The sequence below is a fragment of the Salmo trutta genome, chromosome 15, assembly GCF_901001165.1.
Source record: "Salmo trutta chromosome 15, fSalTru1.1, whole genome shotgun sequence".
In the NCBI taxonomy this organism is placed as follows: domain Eukaryota; kingdom Metazoa; phylum Chordata; class Actinopteri; order Salmoniformes; family Salmonidae; genus Salmo; species Salmo trutta.
Window position 1 is genome coordinate 27,072,026 of NC_042971.1, and position 25,435 is coordinate 27,097,460.

The 25,435-nt window shown below is 39.2% G+C and overlaps 1 protein-coding gene across 5 annotated transcripts in view; it reads right to left on the minus strand.

Moving 5' to 3' along the window:
• The window catches only part of cadm1a (cell adhesion molecule 1a), a 413,170-nt gene extending 391,736 nt beyond the window's left edge, over window positions 1-21,434 (minus strand). For 4 of the 5 annotated variants that reach the window (XM_029690810.1, XM_029690813.1, XM_029690812.1 and 1 more), the window contains exon 1: window positions 21,316-21,434. In XM_029690810.1, coding sequence (XP_029546670.1) covers window positions 21,316-21,388 — 73 coding nt within the window. In that variant the 5' untranslated portion in view covers window positions 21,389-21,434. The remainder of the gene's footprint in view (window positions 1-21,315) is intronic. The other variant, XM_029690811.1, reaches the window with a different exon arrangement.
• Between the last annotated feature and the right edge of the window lie 4,001 nt (window positions 21,435-25,435).

Below are 25,435 nucleotides of genomic sequence, written 5' to 3' on the forward strand. Positions count from 1 at the left end.
TAAAGGGTTATGACCAATCCATAATATATTACCACATTCCATTATGGCTGGTGTTCATAATTGATTGGTTCGTTGCTCAAGTATCTGAGCATGGCTAGGAACTGAAAGGCTAGCAAAACAAGTGTTACTATAATATTTTAATCTACATTCTGTATACAGGGCTACTGCTGCTTTCTGGTCAGGATGTACGGTGACATTTGTTGATTCCAATCATAATAGGGGACTGGAACGTTTGCCAGATGATAACATGCATTCAGCTGGTGTCGCATGATGATGTGGGTATGAGGTCTTCTAACTAAATCAAGAGCTCATGATAGTGTATTCGAATTGTTGAAATGCCTTACAATTAGGCTATCCCTAAGCATGCCTGTCTGATCCTGTACAATTCACTAATGACCAAACCACGCGTAACATATGCCTCAAGTAGGTTTGCATCTTTCAGGTGACTGTATCTTGCCAAAGGACAAAATGTTATCTGCTATATGCCTATGAAGAATGTCTTACTGTGCCAGTGAAAAAAAAAAGAACATTTCATAATTATTTATCTAAGTGCTACCTACATGACTGGCTACAGGCTGCAGGGCAATGTTCTTGTAGCTTAGTCTGATATGAAATCTAATATGACTCACTGTAGGTCACTGAACAATGAGAGCAAGCAAGGGTCATTTCATGATTCATGGTTTGACAGAGCACATGGGAATGATGCTGGGTGACTTGTCTAGGCCTAGCCTCTGTGGGTGCTGTAAACACCAACTGATAGACTAGAGTGACGGGGTTGTTGCAATGACAATAAGTCCCTTACAGAGATAAATCTGACATTACTCCAGTGTCAGCTGATGACAGAAACGTTTTAAAGCAGCTTACCCTCTTCAACTGCTGCTTTTCCAGCAATGTGCACTGAATGACCAGATTAAAAATGTTGGTTAAATGGAAAATAGTCATCAATGCTTGCCTTAACGTGGTCCATGGTTTCTATCTGTACCAAATCACAGCTCTCCATAAAGATAGGCTAGTCAACTATAACCTAGAGCTTATGATGTCATAGATGACAGTGATTAGATCAACTCAAACCAAATCACAACATGAATACAACTACTGTAAGGCTAAGGCTCCTGAAATACTTTTTGTAAGTGACTGTGACCTAATTTTATATCAGGAAAACCAAATCATTTGTCAAGAACATAGTGAGCCTCCAACTATTATGCCCTTCAAGAGGCATAATAAATTAAACAAATCCTCTGAGGGCACCAAAACCTACAAGTGTCATTTTCTGGCACACAAAACTCACAAAGGAAATGCAACAGGGGAATGGATAACAAATTATAATGCACTCAATGATTTAATCTCGGAACGCGACTAAATGACAAGAGCCAAAATAGGCTCACAAAGCACTTGTGCATTCTTAAATTAATCGACGCAAACTACCGAAGACAGCATGCACATTTATCTTTTTGTCTGCAAGGAAACTCTATTGTTTTGAGCCACAAATGAAACTGTGAACAATCAAAGCCATGAAAAATGGAAGCCATCAAGAGAGGATTGTCATCCAAAGAGAGCCTACAACTTGCAAGTCATTGAATGTCCTAAATGCCTCCAGCATGATGAGTTCCCTCCAAAGCAGCCAAGGTCCAGTCAATACGAACTGCACTATGAATGAGGAGCAAAAACCTATATCCTACCACAGAGTTAGGCCTCTTAATCAAAGTCGCCAGAGGTTTATCCAGAAAATTATAACAAAACTCATTTATTTTGAAAATGCTAAAATTATGGCTTTGCTAATACCCATTACTACAAGGTGTGTGGTTACAGTGTTAGTCAACTTTACTACCCACTGCTGAAGTTTAAAGTTTACCATAATCCTTGCAACCAACCAAGACAGACCCTGCGCAGCGACTGTGGATGATCTTGTTGAACGACCACTCTTACAGATAATCGATGGGAAATAATTGCACAAAAACGTCCTCGTGATAAGAGCATCCACCCACACACACACATTGAATAGATGAAGTGGTTATGGTTTCAGTGGATAGCACCTTTAGAGGAGAATTAGCCCAAGAGTGCATTTTTGTCTCAATAAAGAAAAGCTTTACTCTGAAAAATGGCGTAATTGACCTCGAACATGAGACATGAGGATGTTGTATGGGTTTTAAAGTAGTGCTAATAGATCCTCGTAAGCTACACTTAATGGGAGATCATTCTTGTGTAGGAGGCAATATGATGTATGGGGTAGCACAGTTTAATCCGCTGCAATGGCTTTACACAAGTCAGGGGTTGGGGAGGGCTGAGGTGGGAAGGCGGAGTGATGAGATTGCAGGAGGGGGACAAGTGGGGGGTGGGGGGGTCTGTATCTCAGAATTCAATTCCACCGCTCATTAACTACCTGCTGAATAGATTCAAACCATCCGTTAATAAGGTCAAATTTCCTGCCAGCGTCAAGGTACATTCTGGTAATGACTGATCATGTTTACTTGTAAATAGGTTATGTGTAAACGACTTTCATTTTCAGTGCCGGCTAATTAGAATTGATGCTAAATATTCAACAGCCATATATGCAAAGCTATGGCATGATGGCAGATGTGATGCCATTCTTAATGATATTAAAGATTGATTGATATCATTAAGATTGAAGATATCAATGAGGTTTAATGTACCCCTAATGTTTATAACAAAAAAATCCCATGAAATTAATGTTTTTTTGGTTGGATTGTGATATCAACCACTGCCGTGGATGTTTGGTAATAACATGGCCTATCAAATAAACTATTTCTCTTTCCTGATGTAATCTTTTTATTTAGGGGGCTTTCACACCAAATTGGTTTGGAGCACTTTTTCCAAACTCTGGCACATTTCCCCCTTAGTTCAGTTTGTTTAGACTGGATTGAACACTCTATACGCACTCGGGAGCGCTCTAAACAACGCACCGTGGTTTGCTCAAAAGGGGTGGTTTCGGTCCGATCCCATTTGTTCAATGGTGCGGTTCGCCGCAGGTGAGAATGCAGTCCAGACCAAACACAGGAAAAGAACCAGAGGCGCACAGTGTTATTGGTTGTTTGACAGCGAGAATCAGATGAAATGCACGCAGTATGCCTACCATAACTTGATATCTCTGAAACATTGTGAGTAGCAGCGCATTTATGAGTGCATCTGATGCAGATTAGTGGAAACAGGGGCTATACCAGGGATATTCTGTAGGTTACTGAATATAGTATTTTCATGTCACAGTAAGAGCGGCTATTGCGCTGTTTCCTCCCACATGTTATATATGAAGTTTGGGACACACAAGTTATGCTTCTTGATAATCATAGATGCATTTTTCTCCAATAAATAAATGACTTGCATGAACACATGGTTTTGTTTAGGCATTTTAGTGAAACCGGACCCCAAAAAATATTTTTTAAATTAAAACGAACTCAGATTCAAACCATAGCTCAGAATGTGTGAAAACGCCCTTAGAAACAATGTGTTATAGTATCACGAGAGCTTAATGAATGTTTGAAGGTTTTGGCAAACTTTGGACAGACAACTTTTCATAAATTCAGCACACAAAGCAGATCAGTTTAGCTTGAATCCCTGTGTTGAATTAAGAAGCTCTGATTTCCTCCTTTAATTTGGATAAAGAGCAGTTTTGAATGAATTACGATAAACAATTCTGATGCTAGTCAGCATGAATTTTGGTATTAAGGCATTTTGATGCTAGGAATTTAAACGTAGAAGCCTGTTTTGAGTCAAACCCTAGAAAAGGGAAACATTTTATTTTAACTTGGAAATAATGTAGGCCTACATGATAGGCTGAATAAGAGCTTTTGTCAAAATATGGCATTGAGCTTTAAGAATTTTTCAACCACTGGCAAGAATTTCACAGTTGAACGAGACACTATATTGTATAGCACATGGTGCCAATAAAATAAGGAATGTGGGTAGCACTGTCATAAATGAACCAGCTACGGCCTATTTCATTAACGGTACATGATTGATGATTGAACACTGTCATGTATTTTCACAAAGGCGGCATAAAAATGAAAAAGACAAAGATCTTACATAATAGATTGTGTAAGAATAAGCTAGGCCTACATAGAGCTTAACGGCAGTAGTCAAGTTGATATCTGAGAGCAATATGAGCGCAGCATTATGTGGCCATTTGAGAGCAACTCCATGTAGCCTTCTAGTTAGCGTCTGCCATATTGCTTGAACCCATCTTGTCCTTTCAGATGAGTGGGGAGTCGAGGTAATAGCACATAACAGCGAAAGAAGCTTCAGCGTAATGGGGCGTGGCTAGGTTTGGCCGGTGTACCGGGGTATTTGAAAATAGCCACGGGATGGTTTTTCAATACCTTTCAAACTATTTATTTACATTTTTTCCAATACATTTTAATATTTGTAGCTATTTTTTAAGTAAATACCGGCAGTTAACGTGTGCAATGCGTGAGGAGATAAAGCAGATTGAGTTCTTACTTCAACTGTCACATCATTTTACATTATGAAGCTTACTTAGTTCGCCAGCACAGTTGAGACAGATGTGTTTGTATATAAATATCACAACAGGAGAAAGCGGGAGCAGGTGAGACCAGCTGTGTGTTGACAGGGGTCACGTTTTATATTGAAAGTCAACAGTGTTTTTTTGCTTCAATAGCGTGATCAGGGACATGCAACTACAGTTTTTTACAGAAAATATATTCGGCAGAAAATAGATTCATTTTCATCAAATGACAACAGAAGTACAATGCTATTTGGCTCGCAGCCACACAAGTAGGCTAAATGAGCTTACAATGAAAAAGCAAGGTGTAATTAACAAAAACTATGCATGGTCATCATATTTCTGTTTACCATAGAAAGAATGTAGTAGCTAGCTACATTTACTACTGTTTTTCTTAAAGTTAATGTCATTTTTCGAGTCCAGGCTCTGTCGCAGCCGGCAGCGACCGGGAGACCCATGGGGCGCACAATTGGCCCAGCGTCATCCGGGTTAGGGGAGGGTTTGGCCGGCAGGGATGTCCTATCGCACACTAGCGACTTCTGTGGCGAGCCAGGGGCAGTGCACGCTGACACAGTCGCCAGGTGCACGGTGTTTCCTCCGACACATTGGTGCGGCTGGCTTCCGGGTTAAGAGGGCATTGTGTCAAGAAGCAGTGGGGCTTGGTTGGGTTGTGATTCGGAGGACGCATGGCTCTAGACCTTCGCCTTTCCTGAGTCCGTACGGGAGTTGCAGCGGTGAGACAAGACTGTAACTACCAATTGGATACCACGAAATTGGGGAGAAAACAGGGTCAAAAATAAAAAAAGTTATGTCATTTTACTGGAGAAAAGTAGCTACACATCAGTCAGAGAGCTGTCTGCTGATAGAATGCCCGTTGTAAATTCTCATCCGAGTTGAGAAGTGCAACTGAAGTACAACATTTGTTTGATGCCGAGCAGAAATTACAATAACAAGCATTTTAGATATGCGTTTACAAAACGCAGCAAGATATTTTTTTAGTTTTTCTTTTTTTTGTGTGTGAAAAATCAATAATTCTGCATTAACTAGCAAGTTAAAATGTAGGGGTTGCGTTATCTAAGTGGCTGAATTAACGTCACAGGGCATCATATTGTGTTAGCTTTCTGCTGTGTTTGAGAAGTCAAAGTCCTTTGGATGAGTTCTGTACAGCTGCCTCTGCTATCTTTTGATTTCCTTGCACTTTTTCTCTTCTCTGTTCCTGGGCCCCTCCCCCCATCTTCTCCAAGCAGAGCAGGCAGGCTCGTTGCACTAGTGACTCCAGACTCCACACAGACACAGTGTGTACACATGCTGCTCCAGAGCCCGTACTGTTCATTTGCACAATAGCTCTCATTCATATTCGCTTGTAAATGTTCAAACTCAACAAAAATGACATTCGGTAGCTCCTGCCTTTATATGTATAACTTTAGACTGCCTGCCTAAAAACTGCCTGTCTTTGCAATTATTATATATATTTAGCTCACAGCCTCCATGGAAATTCACTATTACTTGTACTAATTTTGTTAGCATTCTGGTAATAGATGCGCAATGGGCTGTTTTGTGTTTTGGGCACCCCCTTGTCTACTAAGCCGGTAATACCGTATATCCCGGGATGAGAGAAGGACGGTATGACGAAATGAAAATATGGATACTGCCCAACCCTAGACATGGTCCCATGGACATTGGATTCCCTATCTATTAGCACATCCCCCGCTTGTGATAATGTATCAACTTCAACCTTTATGTAAACACTATTCTATCCACTAGCCCAGGGATCAATTAGATTCAGCTATTGGACAAATTATTTTCTTGAGTGTATGGTCAGGGGGCCGGAACGTAATTACAAATAATTTGTAGACTGCAAATTGACCGGAAGAAGCATATTATGTGTGGGCATACTTTGGAACAGATTTCCAAAATGAAAATCACTTTCAAGTGATTTGCTGATGTTTTTTCAGGTCTTTTAATGTCCAATCATAGAAAATGTTAATATATAAAGTACCAGTCAAAAGTTTGGACTCACCTAGTCATTCAAGGGTTTCCTTTATTTTTACTATTTGGTACATTTTAGAATAATAGTGAAGACATCAAAATGATAAAATAACACATTTGGAATCATGTAGTAACCAAAAAAGTGCTAAATCTATATATATTTTATATTTGAGATTCTTCAAAGTTGCCACTCGTTGCCTTGAGGACAGCCTTGCACACTCTTGGCATTCTCTAAACCAGCTTCATGATGAATGCTTTTCAAACAGTCTTAGAGGAGTTCCCACATATGCTGAGCACTTGTTGGCTGCTTTTCCTTCACGCTGCGGTCAAACTCATCCCAAACCATCTCAATTGGGAGGCCAGGTCATCTGATGCAGCACTCCACTCTCCTACTTGGTCAAATAGCCCTTAAACAGCCTGGAGGTGTGTTGGGTCATTGTCCTGTTAAAAAAACAAATGATAGTGGGACTAAACGCAAACCAGATGTGATGGCGTATCACTGCAGAATGCTGTGGTAGCCATGGTGGTTAGGTGTGCCTTGAATTCTAAACAAATCACTGACAGTGTTACCAGCAAAGCACCCCCACACCTCCTCCTCCATGCTTCACGGTGGGAACCACACATGAGGAGATCATCTGCTCACCTACTCTGCATCTCACAAAGACACAGCGGTTGGAACAAAAAAATCTCAAATTTGGACTCATCAGACCAAAGGACCGATTTCCACCGGTCTAATGTCCATTGCTTGTGTTTCTTGGCCCAAGAAAGTCTCTTTTTCTTATTGGTGTCCTTTAGTAGTGGTTCTTTGCAGCAATTCAACCATGAAGGCCTGATTCACGCAGTCTCCTCTGAAAAGTTGATGTTGAGATGTGTCTGTTACTTGAAGTCGGTGAAGCATTTATTTTGGCTGCAATCTGAGGTGCAGTTAACTCTAACGAACATATCCTCTGCAGCAGAGGTAACTCTGGGTCTTCCTTTCCTGTGGCGGACCTCATGAGAGGCAGTTTCATCATAGAGCTTGATGGTTTTTGCGACTGCACTTGAAGAAACTGTCAAAGTTCTTGACATTTTCCGGATTGACAGACCTTCATGTCTTAAAGTAATGATGGACCGTCATTTTTCTTTGCTTATTTGAGCTGTTCTTAATATGGACTTGGTCTATTACCAAATAGGGCTATCTTCTGTATACCACCCCCACCTTGTCATAACACAACTGATTGGCTTAAATGCATTAAGAAGGCAATAAATTCCACAAAATAACTTTTAACAAGGCACACCTGTTAATTGAAATGCATTGCAGGTGAGAATGCCAAATGTGTGCAAAGCTGTCATCAAGGCAAAGGGTGGCTACTTTGAAGAATCTCAAGTATAAAATATATTTTGATTTGTTTAACACTTTTGGTTACTATACGATTCCATGTTTGTTATTTCAGAGTTGATGTCTTCACTATTATTCTACAATGTAGAAAATAGTAAAAATAAAGATAAACCATTGAATGAGTAGGTGTGTCAAACGTTTTTACTGGTACTGTTTAAACATATATATGTTATTGCTCAGAAAACTAGGGCTGCCAATTGGGGATCCCTGCACTAGTCTATTGATAAATTAAACTTCTATCTGTATCCAGATGCTGAATCGACATCTGTATTAAATAGCTTATTACTTACGGCCTATGTTCTGTTATTCATTATAAACCAAACCCTCATCATCCAAGGCTTTCATTTTAAAGACCTGAGCAAAATTGCAAACAAAAATAAATTACCTCAGAACCTAGGCCTAAATGGTGAAGTTTCATACATCCTGCATTGCCTTAATGCAGTACAATGTAATTCTCAATTAATTATGTATGAATGCTATCAACACTGCTTTGTGAAAATAACTTCAAAAGTTACCAACAACTCCCTTCAGTAAGCATTTAGTTCAGTATGCCCAGAGTCAAAACTCTAACCACCTCACTGTTATAACACTTCTGTTGCGGCTGCTGCTGATGTTGTTGCTATCATTATCATCAATATTGCAGGACAGAATAGGGCTAGGCGATATGGCCAAAATATCCTATCACAGTATTTAACCAAAAATTGACAGTATGACGTTATTTGACGGTATTTTATGTTTGTGAATAATAAAAGTTCAAAATTTGCTTTGAGTAGTGCGTGACCCTAGGGTAGCAACACACACATTCTAAATTATTTCAATGGGTCTTTCTCCATTCTAATTATTTTATACTGTTCAATTCAACTGCAACCAACAACAAAAAAAGTCTGCATTGTCATCAATTTCTGCACTCATTTGAGATCATTTCCACACTTGTCACGGGCGTCGTATGAATTGGACCAAAACGCAGCGGGAATGTGAATGCTCATATCTTCTTTTATTAAATAAAATGAACACTGAACAAAAAGAACGACGAAAACAGTCTTGTCAGGTGCAACAAACACTAAACAGGAAACAACTACCCACCAATCCCATAGAAAAAACACCCCTCTTAAATAGGACCTTCAATTAGAAGCAACTAGGAGCAGCTGCTTCCAATTGAAGGTCAACCCAATAAACACCACATAGAAATAGTCTATGTTAGTTCTAGTATGTCTAACAAGAACATAGCCCAACAAACCTCGAAACACTAAACAAACACCCCTTGCCACGCCCTGACCAAACTACAATAACAAACAACCTCTTTTACTGGTCAGGACGTGACAACACTGCCACGTAGGACTGCACGATATCGGCAAACAATCTAGGCCTTATTTTTAACCAAATGTTGCAATTGCGATTTGACTTGCGATTTAGAGCAAAACACTTGGGTGATCTGTTGGAATCATGGAAATAGAATGATTATTCTAATTCTAGAGTTACAGTATAATAGTGGGCACTTGAATACAGTGTTGTTTGACATAACAACGAATGAAAATGCCATTGTGACAGGGTAGGAACCAAAGTGTTGTTAAGTGTTTCTTAGGGGACCCTATAATCTTTGTCTACATTTAATGTTTTTTCTTAGCTACTTCATGTAGCTAACATATTCATGCTTCACTTATTCCTTTTTGATTTAGAAGATACTGTTGCACAAATAACATGCTGATTTAGGTCTACACCATCACTGGTATTATCAGGCTATATAGCTAATTACGTTTGCTCTGACTCAGTACATTTATTAGCTAGCTAGCCAGCTAACTAGTGATTAGCGGCTAATAAGATTTAGGCCCAACTTGCTAAGAAAAGACAAACTAGCTGTTTGCAGATGTAAGAAACACAAACTAATAGTGTAATTATAGAACGCTAGTGGATTTATATTAAGTGAAAACGGCATCGTTGTCATCAACATTGTTGCATGTGCTGCATTGACCATGCAGACTGAACGCAAGTGTCTCATGGTCAAACAACAACAAATGCGCTCCTTGAGTGACAGGGGGTGGGGCTAGGTAGATAGATAGATAGATAGATAGATAGATAGATAGATAGATAGATAGATAGATAGATAGATAGATAGATAGATATTACACACGGCGTATCATATTTAACAAACCAAACATTCAAATACCGTTATATAAGGTCAAGTAAAGACCCAAACCGTTTAATGCATCAATACCGGTATAATCATAAAATACGTAATACCACCCAGCCCTAGGGCAGAAAGCATCAAGAATAAGGCAGGAAATCTGTCTGTGTTCAAACTGAGTAAGAATTAAGAGGGATCTGGTCTCACTGTCATTTCTGTAGGGCCAAGCGACCAATCAATAGGATGGCAGCTTGCTAGACTCCAGCCATAATCCTCAAAAATATTCTTATGCAGATTAGTGTCTCCCTCACACATTCTCATTTTCAGTCTGGAAGGTATTAGTCTGACAGCCAAGTGGAGCCCAACAAATACTGCACACTTCAAAGCAGCAGCAAACCGTCTAAGAAAAGCAACCTGGTTCAAACATTTAGTTTAATTAAGAAATAGGCTAGGCCTAGGCTGTGCCTACTGCAGTGACTGTTAATAGGTTGCTCATAAAAAGTAATCACTCTGACAATACACAATGTTATGTTATTACATAATAATGCTATTTAGGGACACTGTTTCTGACCTGTACTTCAATAGCTTTACCACAAGGGAGGGTCTAGTGTGCATTTTCACACAAGACCCTCCTTGCATCACCCAGCTCAGGCATAAAGAGAATTAGACAGCATAATCCTCTAGCATCTGTGCAGACAAAACAGCAGAGAACCTATCATCAGACAAGACACTGCAGCAATAGCTAGGAACAATAGGCAGGAACTGAATACAATGAGCACAAGGGATCCAATTCCGTGGGAGACAGTGAGGCTGCTTGAAGGGTCTTGTCAGGGGCACTGAAATGTAATACCGGCTCGAGTGTTATGCTAATGTCAGACATGAGAACGCAGATCACTCAAGCCCATCAAGCCCAGTTGATAATTACCTGTATTGTATTCAAAAGGACACATTCATTTTACTTACCTGCTTACAATGATGAACCAGCATTTTGTTATTCAGGGGTATGGAACCATAAATAATATCCATAGATTGTTTATTCATTGTTTAACCCAGCATTATATGGATGAATACATGCAAAATGTGCCCACTTATATCATACAACATCCCTTCCTGTCTGATTTAATGACATCCTGCTATAACAAGGTTATTGGGGCCTAACAACTCCCGGGGGAAAAGAACTAGGCCTAATCAAAATATTTATTTTGGAACAACTATTTTCAGAGCAGTGTGCTAGACTTAGTACCGTTGTTATGACTGACAGCTTCAAAGGCTATGAATGTTTTTTTCTACATTTCAATTTTTACTTTAAAAAGTAGACCTATAAAGTGGCACATTTTGTACAGTAGTTTGAAAATATGTGATTTTAATCCAGCATCCCTCATCAGGGATCAGTTAGCACCGCAGTAACAACTTAGCCTTCTCTGTCTTTGATTATACTAAGTGCATAATGGCCAGATGTGACCAAACCCAGTCATCTATTGGATGGCACAACCACTTCAACCTCCTCCTCTCAAAATAAAGCCATTGTTCTTCATTACTGCTCAGGGCACCAGAGAAACAGAGAGCAGCAGGAAATATACAGGTCCATTTCCACACCTGTTTCAATCACTGGGCTACTGACTTTACAGTGAGCCAAACTCAATACAGGATATGGGGGGGTATTCAAATTATGTGTAGAAATTAGAGATCTTATTACCTAATCTGACTCTTAATATTACAGTGAGGTTAACAGATTCAGTCTCACTGAAAAGGTCATCCAAAGGCCTACTCCAAACAAACTGTACTGGTTCTTCTGTTTAGCTGTGAAACAATGGCAATAGGCAAAATCAATAGAACAACTATCGTTAAAATGCCAAACTACATGGGAAATTACTGCACATTAGGCCAATTGTTCATGGTGATTTTTGAAAATATGCTCTAGTTAGGCTATATTGAATGCTTTTAAAGTAAATAGATGGCCACAAGCCATTCAATTAAATCTACATTAAGAACTTAAAATGCCTCGTCAGCTGAACAATTTCATTTGGAGCACTTGAGTGATTTGATGACTGCTCATATGATGAACTTAAAACCATCGCGTGCGCCAACATGTAGTGGTGATCAACAAATGAATGCACCTGCAGCTCTCTCTTGTCCTGAATACACTGCAATATTTACCATCGTTTCAGTGACTCCATTTATCTTAAATCCTGCAATTCCTTAGCAAATTGTAAAGTGTGGTCGAGTTAAATTATTGATTTGCTCTGTCTGACTGTAGGCCTACCCCATGCTTTGTTTAAAAATCAACAAGGCAGCAAATGTGATAGTTTATCAAGCACCTACCACTGTTCCAACAATGGATTAGGGTTGAATATTTTCCCAGCATTTTCTCCCAGGTAACCCGGAATTTCCTGCCATAACCGGTGTCATTCTAAAGCATATAAATGTCTGGCCTTGATTAGATCTTTGATCTGCATGAAATTTCAAGCCTGATGCTACCTGAGCCTAATGAGCTACACATCAAATACATTTTATGAACCTACATTAAAAACATTTTATGAGCCCAAGTTTAAAAAAGCCCAAATGATTGTACCGTTATCCAATACATAGCCTATGACATATAGGCTATCGCATATTACACACAACAGAAAAGCATAAAGTTCATAGATGTAGCTATGCTCTCTTGGGTAAATCAATGAAACAAACTAATATTTTAGTGTGGAATGTATTACTGTACTGCAATGGTGCTCAATCCTGGTCCTGGGGACCCAAAGGGGTGGACATTTTGGTTTTAGTATTTGCCCTAGCAATACACAACTAATTCAAATCATCAGCTCATCATCATCAGGATTGTGATGATTTGAAGCAAGTGTGTAGTCCAACAAATACTAATTGAGTGTATGTAAACTTCTGACCCACTGGGAATGTGATGAAAGAAATAAAAGCTGAAATAAATCATTCTCTACTATTATTCTGACATTTCACATTCTTAAAATAAAGTGGTGATCCTAACTGACCTAATACATGGAATTTTTACTAGGACTAAATGTCAGGAATTGTGAAGAACTGAGTTTAAATGTATTTGGCTAAGGTGTATGTAAACTTCCGACTTCAACTGCACATTGTTTTAGTTTGAACGTGCAGACTGGCACTAAGAACAGCGGGAATGTTTCCCTAGTCAGCGCCATTACTGGTGCAATGCCCCTTAAAGTTTTTCTCTGTGCTACCCAGTGTGGCAGGGCGGGGTCGACCCGTCTCCCTTCCTCCTCCTCCTCCTCCCTTCCCAATGGACTAAGGCCGTCTTCTGTGTGCAGCTCTGCGGCCCATCCCGTGCCCCCTGCCGTCGTGCCATGAAGCTTGCGTGCTTTCAGTGGATACAGCTGGAGAACTGCAAGGCAATCCTATTGTGCGCCACTCGGGAGCCATGACCAATATATATTGTGCTGCTAATAACAGGGTTAATAATATATCTGTGAGAATATCCAATGGGTTTATATAATTCCAAATTAATAATAACAACTTTGTTTAAAGAATAACAATATTTGAGAATATTTTGTTTTCAAATAAAAGAAAATGTGCTTTTTTTTTACATGGGGTGAGACATTGTTACTAATTTGTAAATAAAGATAGTTTGTTATTTATAATTATTTATTTCTGTTTTTAGAGGGAGAGAAACCAAAAACCTACAGTCATCTCATGGGTCTCCCAGTCAAGGCCAGCACAGGTATTGAACCAGCATCTATAACAACACAGCTTGCGCTGCTATGCAGTGTCTTAGGCCATTGTGCCACTCAGGCGTTGTACAACATGACCGGTCGGGAGTAGACTACAGTACTACAGTAAGAACAAAATAATCCTAATAAAATAATAAAAACCTTAGTGTAACAACAGTTTCAGTAAGTAATACTGAAGTCGTCCATAATTATCAGTTTCTATTTAGGTTTATGTCGTCCATTCATTGTCAGTTAGAGACACAGTAGGACCCAAAAGCATAATCCGTGCTCTAACTCCCCCTTACGCTGGTCTGGTGCAATGAAGTGGTGACGCAGGGTACTGTTCTAAACCACAAATTACCTCTAAGTACCGCAGTATAATCGCAAAACTTTTAGTGGAGCAGCCACTGTAGCTGACGGCGATGCTGTAAACATTTTCCTGATTATAGACCACTTTTTTCTCCGGACTCCATTCAGTTAGTCACCCTTAATTTGTCCATCCTACAAGGGTAAAAACTCCAATAACGTTTGAATGGATTATGATAGAGACTATCTACACAATGAACATATTATTTTACCCATTGGACATCCTACATGATGAGATGATATATGCATTGTGAACTGCGCTCCATACTGAGATGTGCTGTCTGTACTAGGGATGCACGATATATCGGTGAACATATCGGAATCGGCCGATATTAGCTAAAAATGCCAACATCGGTATCGGCCGATATCTAATTTAATGCCCCGATGTGCAAAACCGATGTCAAAGCTGACGTGCATACCTATGTAATGTAGGTACATTACGTAATGACGGCACGTAAAATTTTGCGCTATACGTGCAATACAGCATTCCTAAACTAGCCCACAATGTCTGCTGTGTGGATCGAGCAGTCATTTAAAAGAGTAATAACATTTCAGCAAGACAACTAGAGGTCGACCGATTAATCGGAATTATTTAGGGCCGATTTCAAGTTTTCATAACAATCGGTAATCGGCCTTTTTTGACGCTGATTATGGCCGATTACATTGCAATCCACGAGGAAACTGCATGGCAGGCTGACCACTTGTTACATGAGTACAGCATCAAAAGGACATTGTGGCTGCAAGGAGCCAAGGTAAGTTGCTAGCTAGCATTAAACTTATCTTAGAAAAAACAATCAATCTTACATAATCACTAATTAACTACACATGGTTGATGATATTACTAGGTTAACTAACTTATCCTGTGTGGCATAAAATCAAAGCGGTGCCTGTTAATTTATAATCGAATCACAGCCCACTTCAACTTCGCCAAACGGGTGATGATTTAACAAAAGCGCATTTGTGAAAAAAAGCACAATTGTTGCACAAATGTACCTAACCATAAACATCAATGCCTTCCTTAAAATCAATACACAGAAGTATATATTTTTTGACCTGCATATTTAGTTAAAAGAAATGCATGTTAGCAGGCAATATTAACTAGGGAAATTGTGTCACTTCTCTTGCGTTCAGTGCAAGCAGAGTCAGGGTACATGCAGCAGTTTTGGACGCACCATTTCTTCCTAACAAAGACCGTAATTAATTTGCCAGAATTTTACATAATTATGACATAACATTGAAGGTTGTGCAATGTAACAGCAATATTTAGACTTGGGGTTGCCACCCGTTCGATAAAATATGGAACGGTTCCGTATTTCACTGAAAGAACAAACGTTTTGTTTTCTAAATGATAGTTTCCGGATTTTACCATATTAATGACCAAAGGCTCGTATTTCTGTGTGTTTCTTATAATTAAGTCTATGATTTGATATTTGATAGAGCAGTCTGACTGAGCGGTGGTAGGCACCAACAGGCTCATAAGCATTCATTCAAACAGCACTTAACTGCGTTTGCCAGCAGCTCTTAGCAATGCTTGAGGCATAGCGCTGTTTATGACTTCAAGCCTATGAACTCCCGAGATTTGGCTGGCAATCCTAAAGTGCCTATAAGAACATCCAATAGTCAAAGGTATATGAAATACAAATGGTATAGAGAAAAAGTTGACGCGTCATAATTCCTATAATAACTAAAACCTAAAACTTCTTAACTGGGAATATTGAAGACTCATGTTAAAAGGAACCACCAGCTTTCATGTTCTGAGCAAGAAACTTAAACGTTAGCTTTTTTACCTGGCACATATTGCACTTTTACTTTCTTCTCCAACACTGTGTTTTTGCATTATTTAAACCAAATTGAAACTGTTTCATTATTTATTTGAGACTAAATTGATTTTATTGATGTATTATATTAAGTAAAAATAAAAGTGTTCATTGAGTATTGTTGTAATTGTCATTATTACACATATATATATACACACATATATATATATATTATATACATATATATATATATATATACACACACATACAAAAATCGGCCGATTAATCGGTATCGGCTTTTTGTGGTACTCCAATAAATCGGTATTAGCGTTGAAAAATGATAATCGGTCGACCTCTAGAGACAACTCAAAGGCGAAATCCATTAAAGCCAAGATAATGGAATTCATTGCCCTTGACAATCAACTGTTCTCTGTCATGGGTGATGTAGACTGGTCGAGCACCGGTACACACTACCAGCTGCGCTATTTTTCAGATGTTGCCCTAATGGAGTTACACAGTAATAGCGTCACTGCTATTAGCTTCACGACATTCATACTATGGAATGCCGTTTGGGTCTTTGCGTGTCAAAAAAGATACAGTAGCACTGTCAAAGCTGTACAAAAAAAGTCTGCAAACAAGCAAACACCGGCCACGAACGATGTGAATACAATACCGCGTTGGTAATAAAGCATAATTTGTTCGACCGCAACTTCTGGGGTAGCTAGCTTTAGCTTGGTACCTAGCTAGCACCAATACAACCAACCAGAAAACAATGACCAGTAGAAACTGCAGTCATTTTCATTATTCTTAGCAATGAATTAGGAGTCCTTGTAAGTATTAGCTAGGTTGCCACTTGTTGTTCGCCTATTGAAATTGACCTTCAGTTCATGAAAATAAATAGCTAGCCAGCTACTTAACCCTGTAGCCCAAAGCTAACGTTATAAGCAGCCAGCTAACTTCATTTGGCTAGTGAGGCTCGACCGCACCGGGTTATGTGTTGTGAAGCTAATAAGGATTAGGCACAATAGTGGAATTTGCAGTTAGCCTTCAAAATAAAAGTATGTAATTGACAGTAATGCAAATAAATACAAATAGTAGAATTATGCCATCATTTTATTTTGAAGGCTAACCACAAATTCCACTATTGTGGCTAATCCATATTGTGGCTAGCTTCACATAGATGGGTCCGACCACCATTAATCAAATAAGAACTGTCTTATAAATGAGGGTTATTTTAGATGATGACACCTAGCTATATAATTAGCTACCTTGAAATAGATGATGTCGTTTTGCTATGTTTTTGGGGAAGAACCTTGTTTGCATCCATGAGCTAGCTAGCTTTTTTTATGACCAGCACTGTAGGTGCGCGAGACAACTTTACCAGCATCATAGCATACATATCGATGAATCGTTGTGACATATGAAATACGAGTGATAGTGTAATCAATGTGTAATAACTACGTAAAAAATGAATGAACCTGTTCAATTATTGTGACATGCAGTCATATTCAGGTCCTGATTGGTCAAATAGTGTTATTTGACACGTCAAATAGTGTTAAATAGTATCTTTGACACGCAAAGACCCAAACGGCGTTCCATAGCAAAGACCCAAACAGCGTTCCATAGCAAAGACCCAAACAGCGTTCCATGGCAAAGACCCAAACAGCGTTCCATGGCAAAGACCCAAACAGCGTTCCATGGCAAAGACCCAAACAGCGTTCCATGGCAAAGACCCAAACAGCGTTCCATGGCAAAGACCCAAACAGCGTTCCATGGCAAAGACCCAAACAGCGTTCCATGGCAAAGACCCAAACGATGTTCCATGGCAAAGACCCAAACGGCATTCCATGGCAAAGACCCAAACGGCGTTCCATGGCAAAGACCCAAACGGCGTTCCATAGAAATCCTGGTTGAGAATGAAACGACTGAACAAATGAACAATGAAACAGCACAGCAAGTAAGAGAAATAAATAGTTTTTGATTATGTTTTACTGGTAATGGGGACATACGTAAACGCCAACAAAATAACTTTTTGTTCAGTGTGGTGTGTGTATTTAACCTTTATTTAACTAGGCAAGCCAGTTAAGAACAAATTCTTATTTACAATGATGGCCTACCCAAGCCAAACCCGGACGACGCTGGGCCAATTATGTGATACAGCCTGGATTCGAACCAGGGACTGTAGTGACGCCTCTTGCACTGAGATGCAGTGCCTTAGACCGCTGCGTCCGTGTGTGTGTTAACTATTTAACTGTACTAGAATGCTTAAAAGGGCGCTAAAATTTGAAATATCGGTATCGGGTTTTTTGGCAAGGAAAATATCAGATATCGGTCAAAAATGTAATATCGGTGCATCACTAGTCTGTACCCACCCTGAGTGTTGATGATTGATCATGCAGATAGCAGAGAAAAGGCTGTGGAGAAGCCAGATTTAGACGTTGCATATAATTTAACAGTTCCATTTCATGTTATTGTGTTCATAGAAATAATTTATTATAATTTACCTGTTTCTCATAGTTATTTATCCCAGGAAAAGTTGGGTTTGGGGAGAAATCACGGTTAGTCGGTTCCCATTATTCTATCATCCCTAATGTGAATGTGGTGCATTGAAGTTTGTGCTTCATTCGAGTGAAAAGCAGCAATAGCCTCCTATTTAACCCAATGAGTCCCAATGTTATGCCGGCAGACTTAGGTCTTCTAAATATTGTATGTTTTAGCTTCAGACTTACCATTGGATTCGTCAATTTCTTCTGCATCCGCAGATAACCGTTACTCTGTGTGATTAACGGGGGCTAAGCTAGAGCGGTGTTTGTAAGACAAGGGCGGATCCCAAAGGGCCCCGGGACTGGGTATTTTTACAAAACGTCTGTAGAGTCTGAATGGTTTGAGCTACAAACTATTAAATATAAATATAAATATAAATATATATATATATATAAATATAAATATAAATATATAAATATATAAATATATATATATATATATATATATATATATATATATATATATATATATATATATATATATATATATAAATATAAATATAAATATATATATATATATATAAAAATATATATATATAAACAAAACAGACTCTCACGAGCACGCACATGTAATGCTTTGCTCTATGACACTCACAAGCTACACGAGAGTTGTTAGAAGGTAAGGGGTACTTTTGCATAGAAGATCATAGTAAACCCCAGAACATAGTGTCTATAGCCTAGTGGTTAGAGCGTTGGGCCAGTAACCGGAAGGTTGCTGGATCGAAACCCCGAGCTGACAAGGTAAAAATCTGTCGTTCTGCCCCTGAGCAAGGCAAATAACCCACTGTTCCCTGGGTGTCAAAGATGTGGATGTCGATTAAGGCAGCCCCCTGCACCTCTCTGATTCAGAGGGGTTGGGTTAAATGCGGAAGACACATTTCAGTTGGACAACTGACTATGTATCCCCCTTTCCTTTATAATACTGTAATAGTCTCACATAATTGCTGTCACAAACTCTAAACTCCACACAGTTGTCACTGACTAGATGGATATTAATTTCCCAGGGGGCAAACTATTTCATTTGTCAATTAAACTCATGAATGCAACTGTTTATGTCAAAAAGTTTAGTGTTCTACTTGTAGCCATGGTTGTCCTTAAAATAAAACACTTAATTGTGAGGCAAAATGTATGAGCTGGACATGCAGATAAATGAAAGTCAGATAAATTAAAAGCAGATTTTTGCTGGGGGCTTGGGACTGATAGGGTTAAATCACGTGTTGAAAGCATAAACATGTTTTCTATGAATTCCACGTATTGACTGACTTGGTCTGATTAGGATACATTAACTTATATAAAAAACGTCACAGCACAGGCTACCTAATATAAATAAACGGCACCTAGTATAAAAACCTTGGCAATGAAATGGTAAAGAGCATCCAGAAGAAGCACTCTGAAAGAAGATAACACACTGAAGAAATGCCAAATATTCAGCCTAACGTCATATGTGTGAGCGTTATTGTAAAGATATATCCTTTGTTCTTAATTGACTTGCCTGGTTAAATAAATAAAAAAAATAGGTCCGTGCACATCTTGTGGACTGCAATATCATAGGTTATACAGCAAGTGTTGGTACTTGGTAGCTTTAATTAAGATTAGCCTGTTGATGTTCAGGCTACAGTAAACTAAATTCCCTTTAATTTCGAAAATAGATGTGTACATACAAAACAAGTGTGTTTGGCAATTGGCAGAACTGCCTAATGCGCCCGCCGGATTTTTAGGAGAATCGTTTGTTCTTTTCCACAAGACTAAATAGACTATGATTATTCAAGAAATAACTACCGGTAGCCTATGCTTCAATCTGAGTTGTTAACTAACATGAAAGACATATTCAAAAAAACTTCAGAGATTCAGGAGTTTAGCTACATCTGAATTGAAATGTGAAATGTATGCTCAACGCGGGGACTGCATACCTTGCGCACGATATTTGCAATCGTTGAATCAGCTTAATTCGTAATAGCCTGTCACATAGTCTATAACAGCACACGTTCATGTCGTTTTACGTAAGCCACTGATTTGATTTTAACAGGTGTTTAGGAAGCAAGCCACATCAACAACAAAAAAGCACCACTAACAACTTTTGTCTATATCGGTGTAGCATCTGTACACCACTAATGCCGTTCCCTGGGCATTCAAATGTAAGCTTATAGCGACAGAGTATCCTTTCTAGCTACACTGTAACACTACGCATCAACAGCCCACCAAGTCACGCATGAGACACACACACTGTGGCCAATCAATCACCCCAGTACGGTTCATAGTTGGAGCAGACTAAATACTATTTGTAAAGATCTAACGGCCAACATCATTCAACAACTAATTATATCTGTAATAAAACTGATCATCTCCCCAGAAGAAGAAAAAATGGTGCAATTGCAATGGTAGCCTGCCTAAATCAACCATCGCACGGAATAGCTCGCGCTAGAATATTCAGCATTCATTGTAGGCTTCGGCGTTCTACAGAATCTGGATAATCACAACCCAAAAGTATTGAGAACAGCTGACTGGTTAGCTTAAACAAACCACGTTCAACTTTTACACCGAGGTTGAACGTACACTTGAATACTTGAAAAACAACAGTTTTCATATCTCATTTCTCTCATTTAAACTGCCAGCAAGCTATGTGCGTGTAGAGTGGCACAGGGCTCGAGGCGAGAAGGGAAAACTAGCCAAAGTGATTTGTGTGAGGGGTTAGTTGACTACATGGAAGGCAAAAACATCTGTAAAGGCTGTATTTGACTTAAATGGAAATATTCAAAGAATGTAACAACTATTTGAGTCTTGTTTTTCATCCTTTAGGCACATCAAATACCGTATTACAACTTGAAGAACAGTTACATTCAACTTCTTCGTTTATTATTATCGATGCACAATCATGCGGGCACATCCAGAAAAAGCTTGCGCTTAATGCAGACACATTTTTGCCCCCCATGTCCATAGAAATCTATTCAAAATACGTAGGTTTGTTTCACTTTAGTTTATCGGCCGATATCCTACCTTTATGAAGAGCTGCTGGAATCATGAACAAAAAGAGAAGAGTAGCGAGAGATCCGTTGCCTGCGATCGCCATGTTGGACACCTGCTTCTTTCTATCTGGCGGCGCGAGTAGTACTTCACCTAGCGACAACAGCGTTCTCTTTAATGATATGCATGGAAGGGAGGGGACAATTCAAATTGCTTGTTTAAAAAAGATGGTTAGGCAACTGAAAAGCTAACAAAGGTGTTACTGCGGATACTTATGAATATGAGCAAAGGAACATTCTTAAGCTTTTTATTTCAAGTGTTCATCCATTCCAGAACATGGAATTATTTTTGTGTAAAGGGTTAAAATGGGTTCGAGACAAACATGTAGTGAACTTTCCTAATTATTTGTTGTGTGACATACAGCTAGTACAGTGCTTACATGACTCAATGATAGATGACTCATGATGAACTGGGTGGTATCATGTGGTTGGCAGCTTTGAAATGAATATCTTCTTTATATGGTAACTATCAAAGATGCTGGACTTGAATGCAGTGAAACTGGACATTCTTTCCTTTATCAATGCAATTGCATGTAGATTTGCATATATAAATAGGCTACATCCACTTTGGGAATCATGCAACTACAATTTAAAAAACAAGCATACAGTCAGTACTGTATGAATAGAACATATAGTTTTCACTGTTATATTTTATTTCTTAAACACAGTTCAGCAAAATATAGACTTCTGCCCACATTACATCCACCCGAACGGATCTGGGTCCTAACTTTTCCCTCAGGTCCAGGTCAGGTTGGATTGTCATCAGGTCAATGTAACATTTTTTACATTTTAGTCATTTAGCAGACGCTCTTATATATCCAGAGCGACTTACAGTAGTGAATGCATACATTTCATGCATTTGTTTTGTACTGGCCCCCCGTGGGAATCGAACCCACAACCCTGGCGTTGCACACACCATGCTAGCATTACAAACACCATGCTCTACCAACTGAGCCACAGGGAAGGTACCTACAGCTGATAGACCCGAGCGGACCCGACCATGGCTCTACATAGACTAAAGCAGATTTATTTTAGGCTAATAAGGTGAGTTTATTGACATAGAAGGCCTAGACAGCATATAAAGAAGTATTATTTTATTTTTGTAATTTTTTTAAATACTTTTTATCCCTTTTTCATGATATCCAATTGGTAGTTACAGTCTTGTCCCATCGCTGCAACTCCCGTACGGACTCGAGATAGGCGAAGGTTGAGAGCCATGCGTTCTCCAAAACACAACCCCGCCAAGCCGCACTGCTTCTTGACACACTGCTCACTTAACCCGGAAGACAGACTCACCAATGTATCAGAGGAAACACCATACATCTGGCGACCGAAGTCAGTGTGCAGGCGCCCGGCCGTCACAGGGAGTCGCTAGAGCGCGATGGGACAAGGACATCCCAGCTTGCCAAACCCTCCCCTAACCCGGACGACGCTGGGCCAATTGTGTGCCTCATTATGGGTCTCCCAGTCACGGCCGGCTGCGAAACAGCCCGGGATCAAACCCGGATCTATAGTGACGCCTCTAGCACTGCGATGCAGTGCCTTAGACCGCTGCACCACTTGAGAGGCCCATAAATGACTATTCTCTAACCAGAAGAGCAACTTGGCTGAAAGAGATTATTTGTTCATCACTCGGATCCAGTCAAGTCTGGTCTAGACGGGTCGGGTCCAGATCTGGTTGTCATCGGGTCCATTCGGGTTAGAGTCTGATTGTTCTCGGATTCGTTTGGGTCCATGTCCCCCTTTAAAAAAAAAAAATTGTGTCCACTCGGGTCCGGGTCTGATTATCCTCAGGTCGGATTATCCTCAGTTGGACCCGAGAAGACCTCTAATCAGAGGGTCATTGGAATGAATGCTCTGACAGAAGTAGCCTACAAAGTGGTGCCTCTAGTGGTGGTATCAAGTTATGGAAGAATGTTATGTAAGAATCTCTTGCAGGAAGAAAGGTGATGGGGATGTGCCTTTAGCATACATTAGGCTACATGTACTGACTAGAATAGTCCTTCTAGTGGGAAGGCCACAGTGAGATATTAACTGTCTTGAAAGGATACAAATTCATAGTAAAACACAAGCAATCCCAAATGCAATCTGAAATCGAAGGGTTTCTTCTATGTCATATCAAAAAAATATGCTTAACAGGTCTCTGTTCTCCCTCAATATTAGATTGTAATTTGCCTGCTCAGTCTTAAAATCCCTTGTGATTTACAAAAGTTCTGACCAAATAATTTTTTGGACCAAGGACTGTAAATCGGTATTGGATTGTAAGGTTGAGTCGAACAGATCTCAGGACTCTGAGATCCAGAGGGAATCACGACCAGATGAAAGGTCTAATACCTTTCTGATTCGAGTTGTACCCTGCAGAGATTGACACACACACCAAGAGTGAAACTGCAGTATTGCTGCTGTGTTTGATGTGTTCACGTCTGTGTTTCGCAGGCCTGTTGTGGCCCAGTATCCTCCTGTGAAGTTATCTAATTAAAGTTATAATGACACAACCATGCAGAAGTTAAGCTGAGGGACTCGTGCTCATCCGCTTGAAGTTTGCATGTTTAAAGTGTAGTGACGTTGTATTGATGTGTTGCTGTATAACACTCAAACTGCTGTAAGTCCCTCCCTGCAACAAAAAAAATCATAATCATAATCAACAACAACATATTAATGATATTTCTGAACTTAAATGTTAAGCATGAAATGTTAGTTTAAATACAAGTATTGGTGGGTGGCAATGGGAGGGTTAAATAATTAGTTATGCATATGCTGCTTAATCGGTTAGTGCAGATGAAGTAGCCTAATTGAAAAAGTGCTACAATAAATAATCAAATGGTTAATTAACTGGTATAACAGTAAATATGCAGATACATAGAACATTTTAGTATCTGTTCTTATGTGTAAAAGTGAACACATTTTAGTCTCACCATAAGCTAAGAGGAAATTACTGTTTCTAGAGGAAAGTAGTTGGAATATTCCAGATATTTTGAAAGATTGAAAGGGAATACTGATAAGCTATGTTTACGGTTTTAATTAATGTATGCAATTAGTACCTCATTGAGAAAGACCCTTCTTATGTAGGTTAATGAATGCCCAAAAGCTACATAACCTCCTATAATTTTGTGGTGGACATTTATTTTATTGCATAACCTCCCATTATGGCAGGCGCAAGAGCCTAGAGGGAATGGAACAAACGAGTCTGTCTGGCCATGACATGTGACAGATTGCTTTGAGAGGAATGTGAATGAGAACTTTTCAGTTTGATTTATATTTCTAATTATACTCATTCAGAAATCCAATCAGAGATTAGGCCAATCAACCATTGTTTTTTGGAAGTGGGATTTAGATTTTTTTTTTTACTTCTCTCCCACATTTGAAGGTTACAGAAAAAGTCCTCATCCTTGAAGACATGAGGATGTCTTACAATATTTCCAGTGTCATTGGGATAGGTTTGCAGCTGTTATTTCAAACTCGTAGGGGAATAAAAGATCAGAAAGTAAGCTACAAACATGAAATAGTCCCTATTTACACTGTTCCTAAATCTATTAATCATGTTCTTGTCTTTGTTGTCCCTTCTGTTTGACATTTAGGTTACAGTCCCCCTGGATAGTAACAAGTGCAGTTTTTGCACTGATGCAAAGTCAATCTCATAATGAGTTGCTTTCTGTAATTCTTCATCATTCTGTCATAAATAAAGTAGTTCAACTATACAAGGTTTGTGGCAGATAAGCTAATACTTTACTTATATACTGTAACTAGACAAGTATTGGCTGTGTACAACAGAATTGAAATAAAGCAGAATCTCATATTCTTTGAACAAATCTATAACATCTTGATTTAGTACTCTAGCCTTCTATACATTATCAATTCAAGTTTTTTGCTCTACTTGATCCTGGCAAGCGTTAAAAATTCTGTTTGTGAACGGTCCATACCTTTGGTCTGTCGAGAGCCTGCCAATGTTGGAATATGACAACCCTGATCCATCTACTATTTTTCTTTTTTTCAACAGAAATAGCAGGGGAAATGAATGGTTTGTTGTTGTGCGAAGAAACACAATTTATATTTTCACATTTTGCACTGGTAACAAAACTGCTTAAGCCAACCAA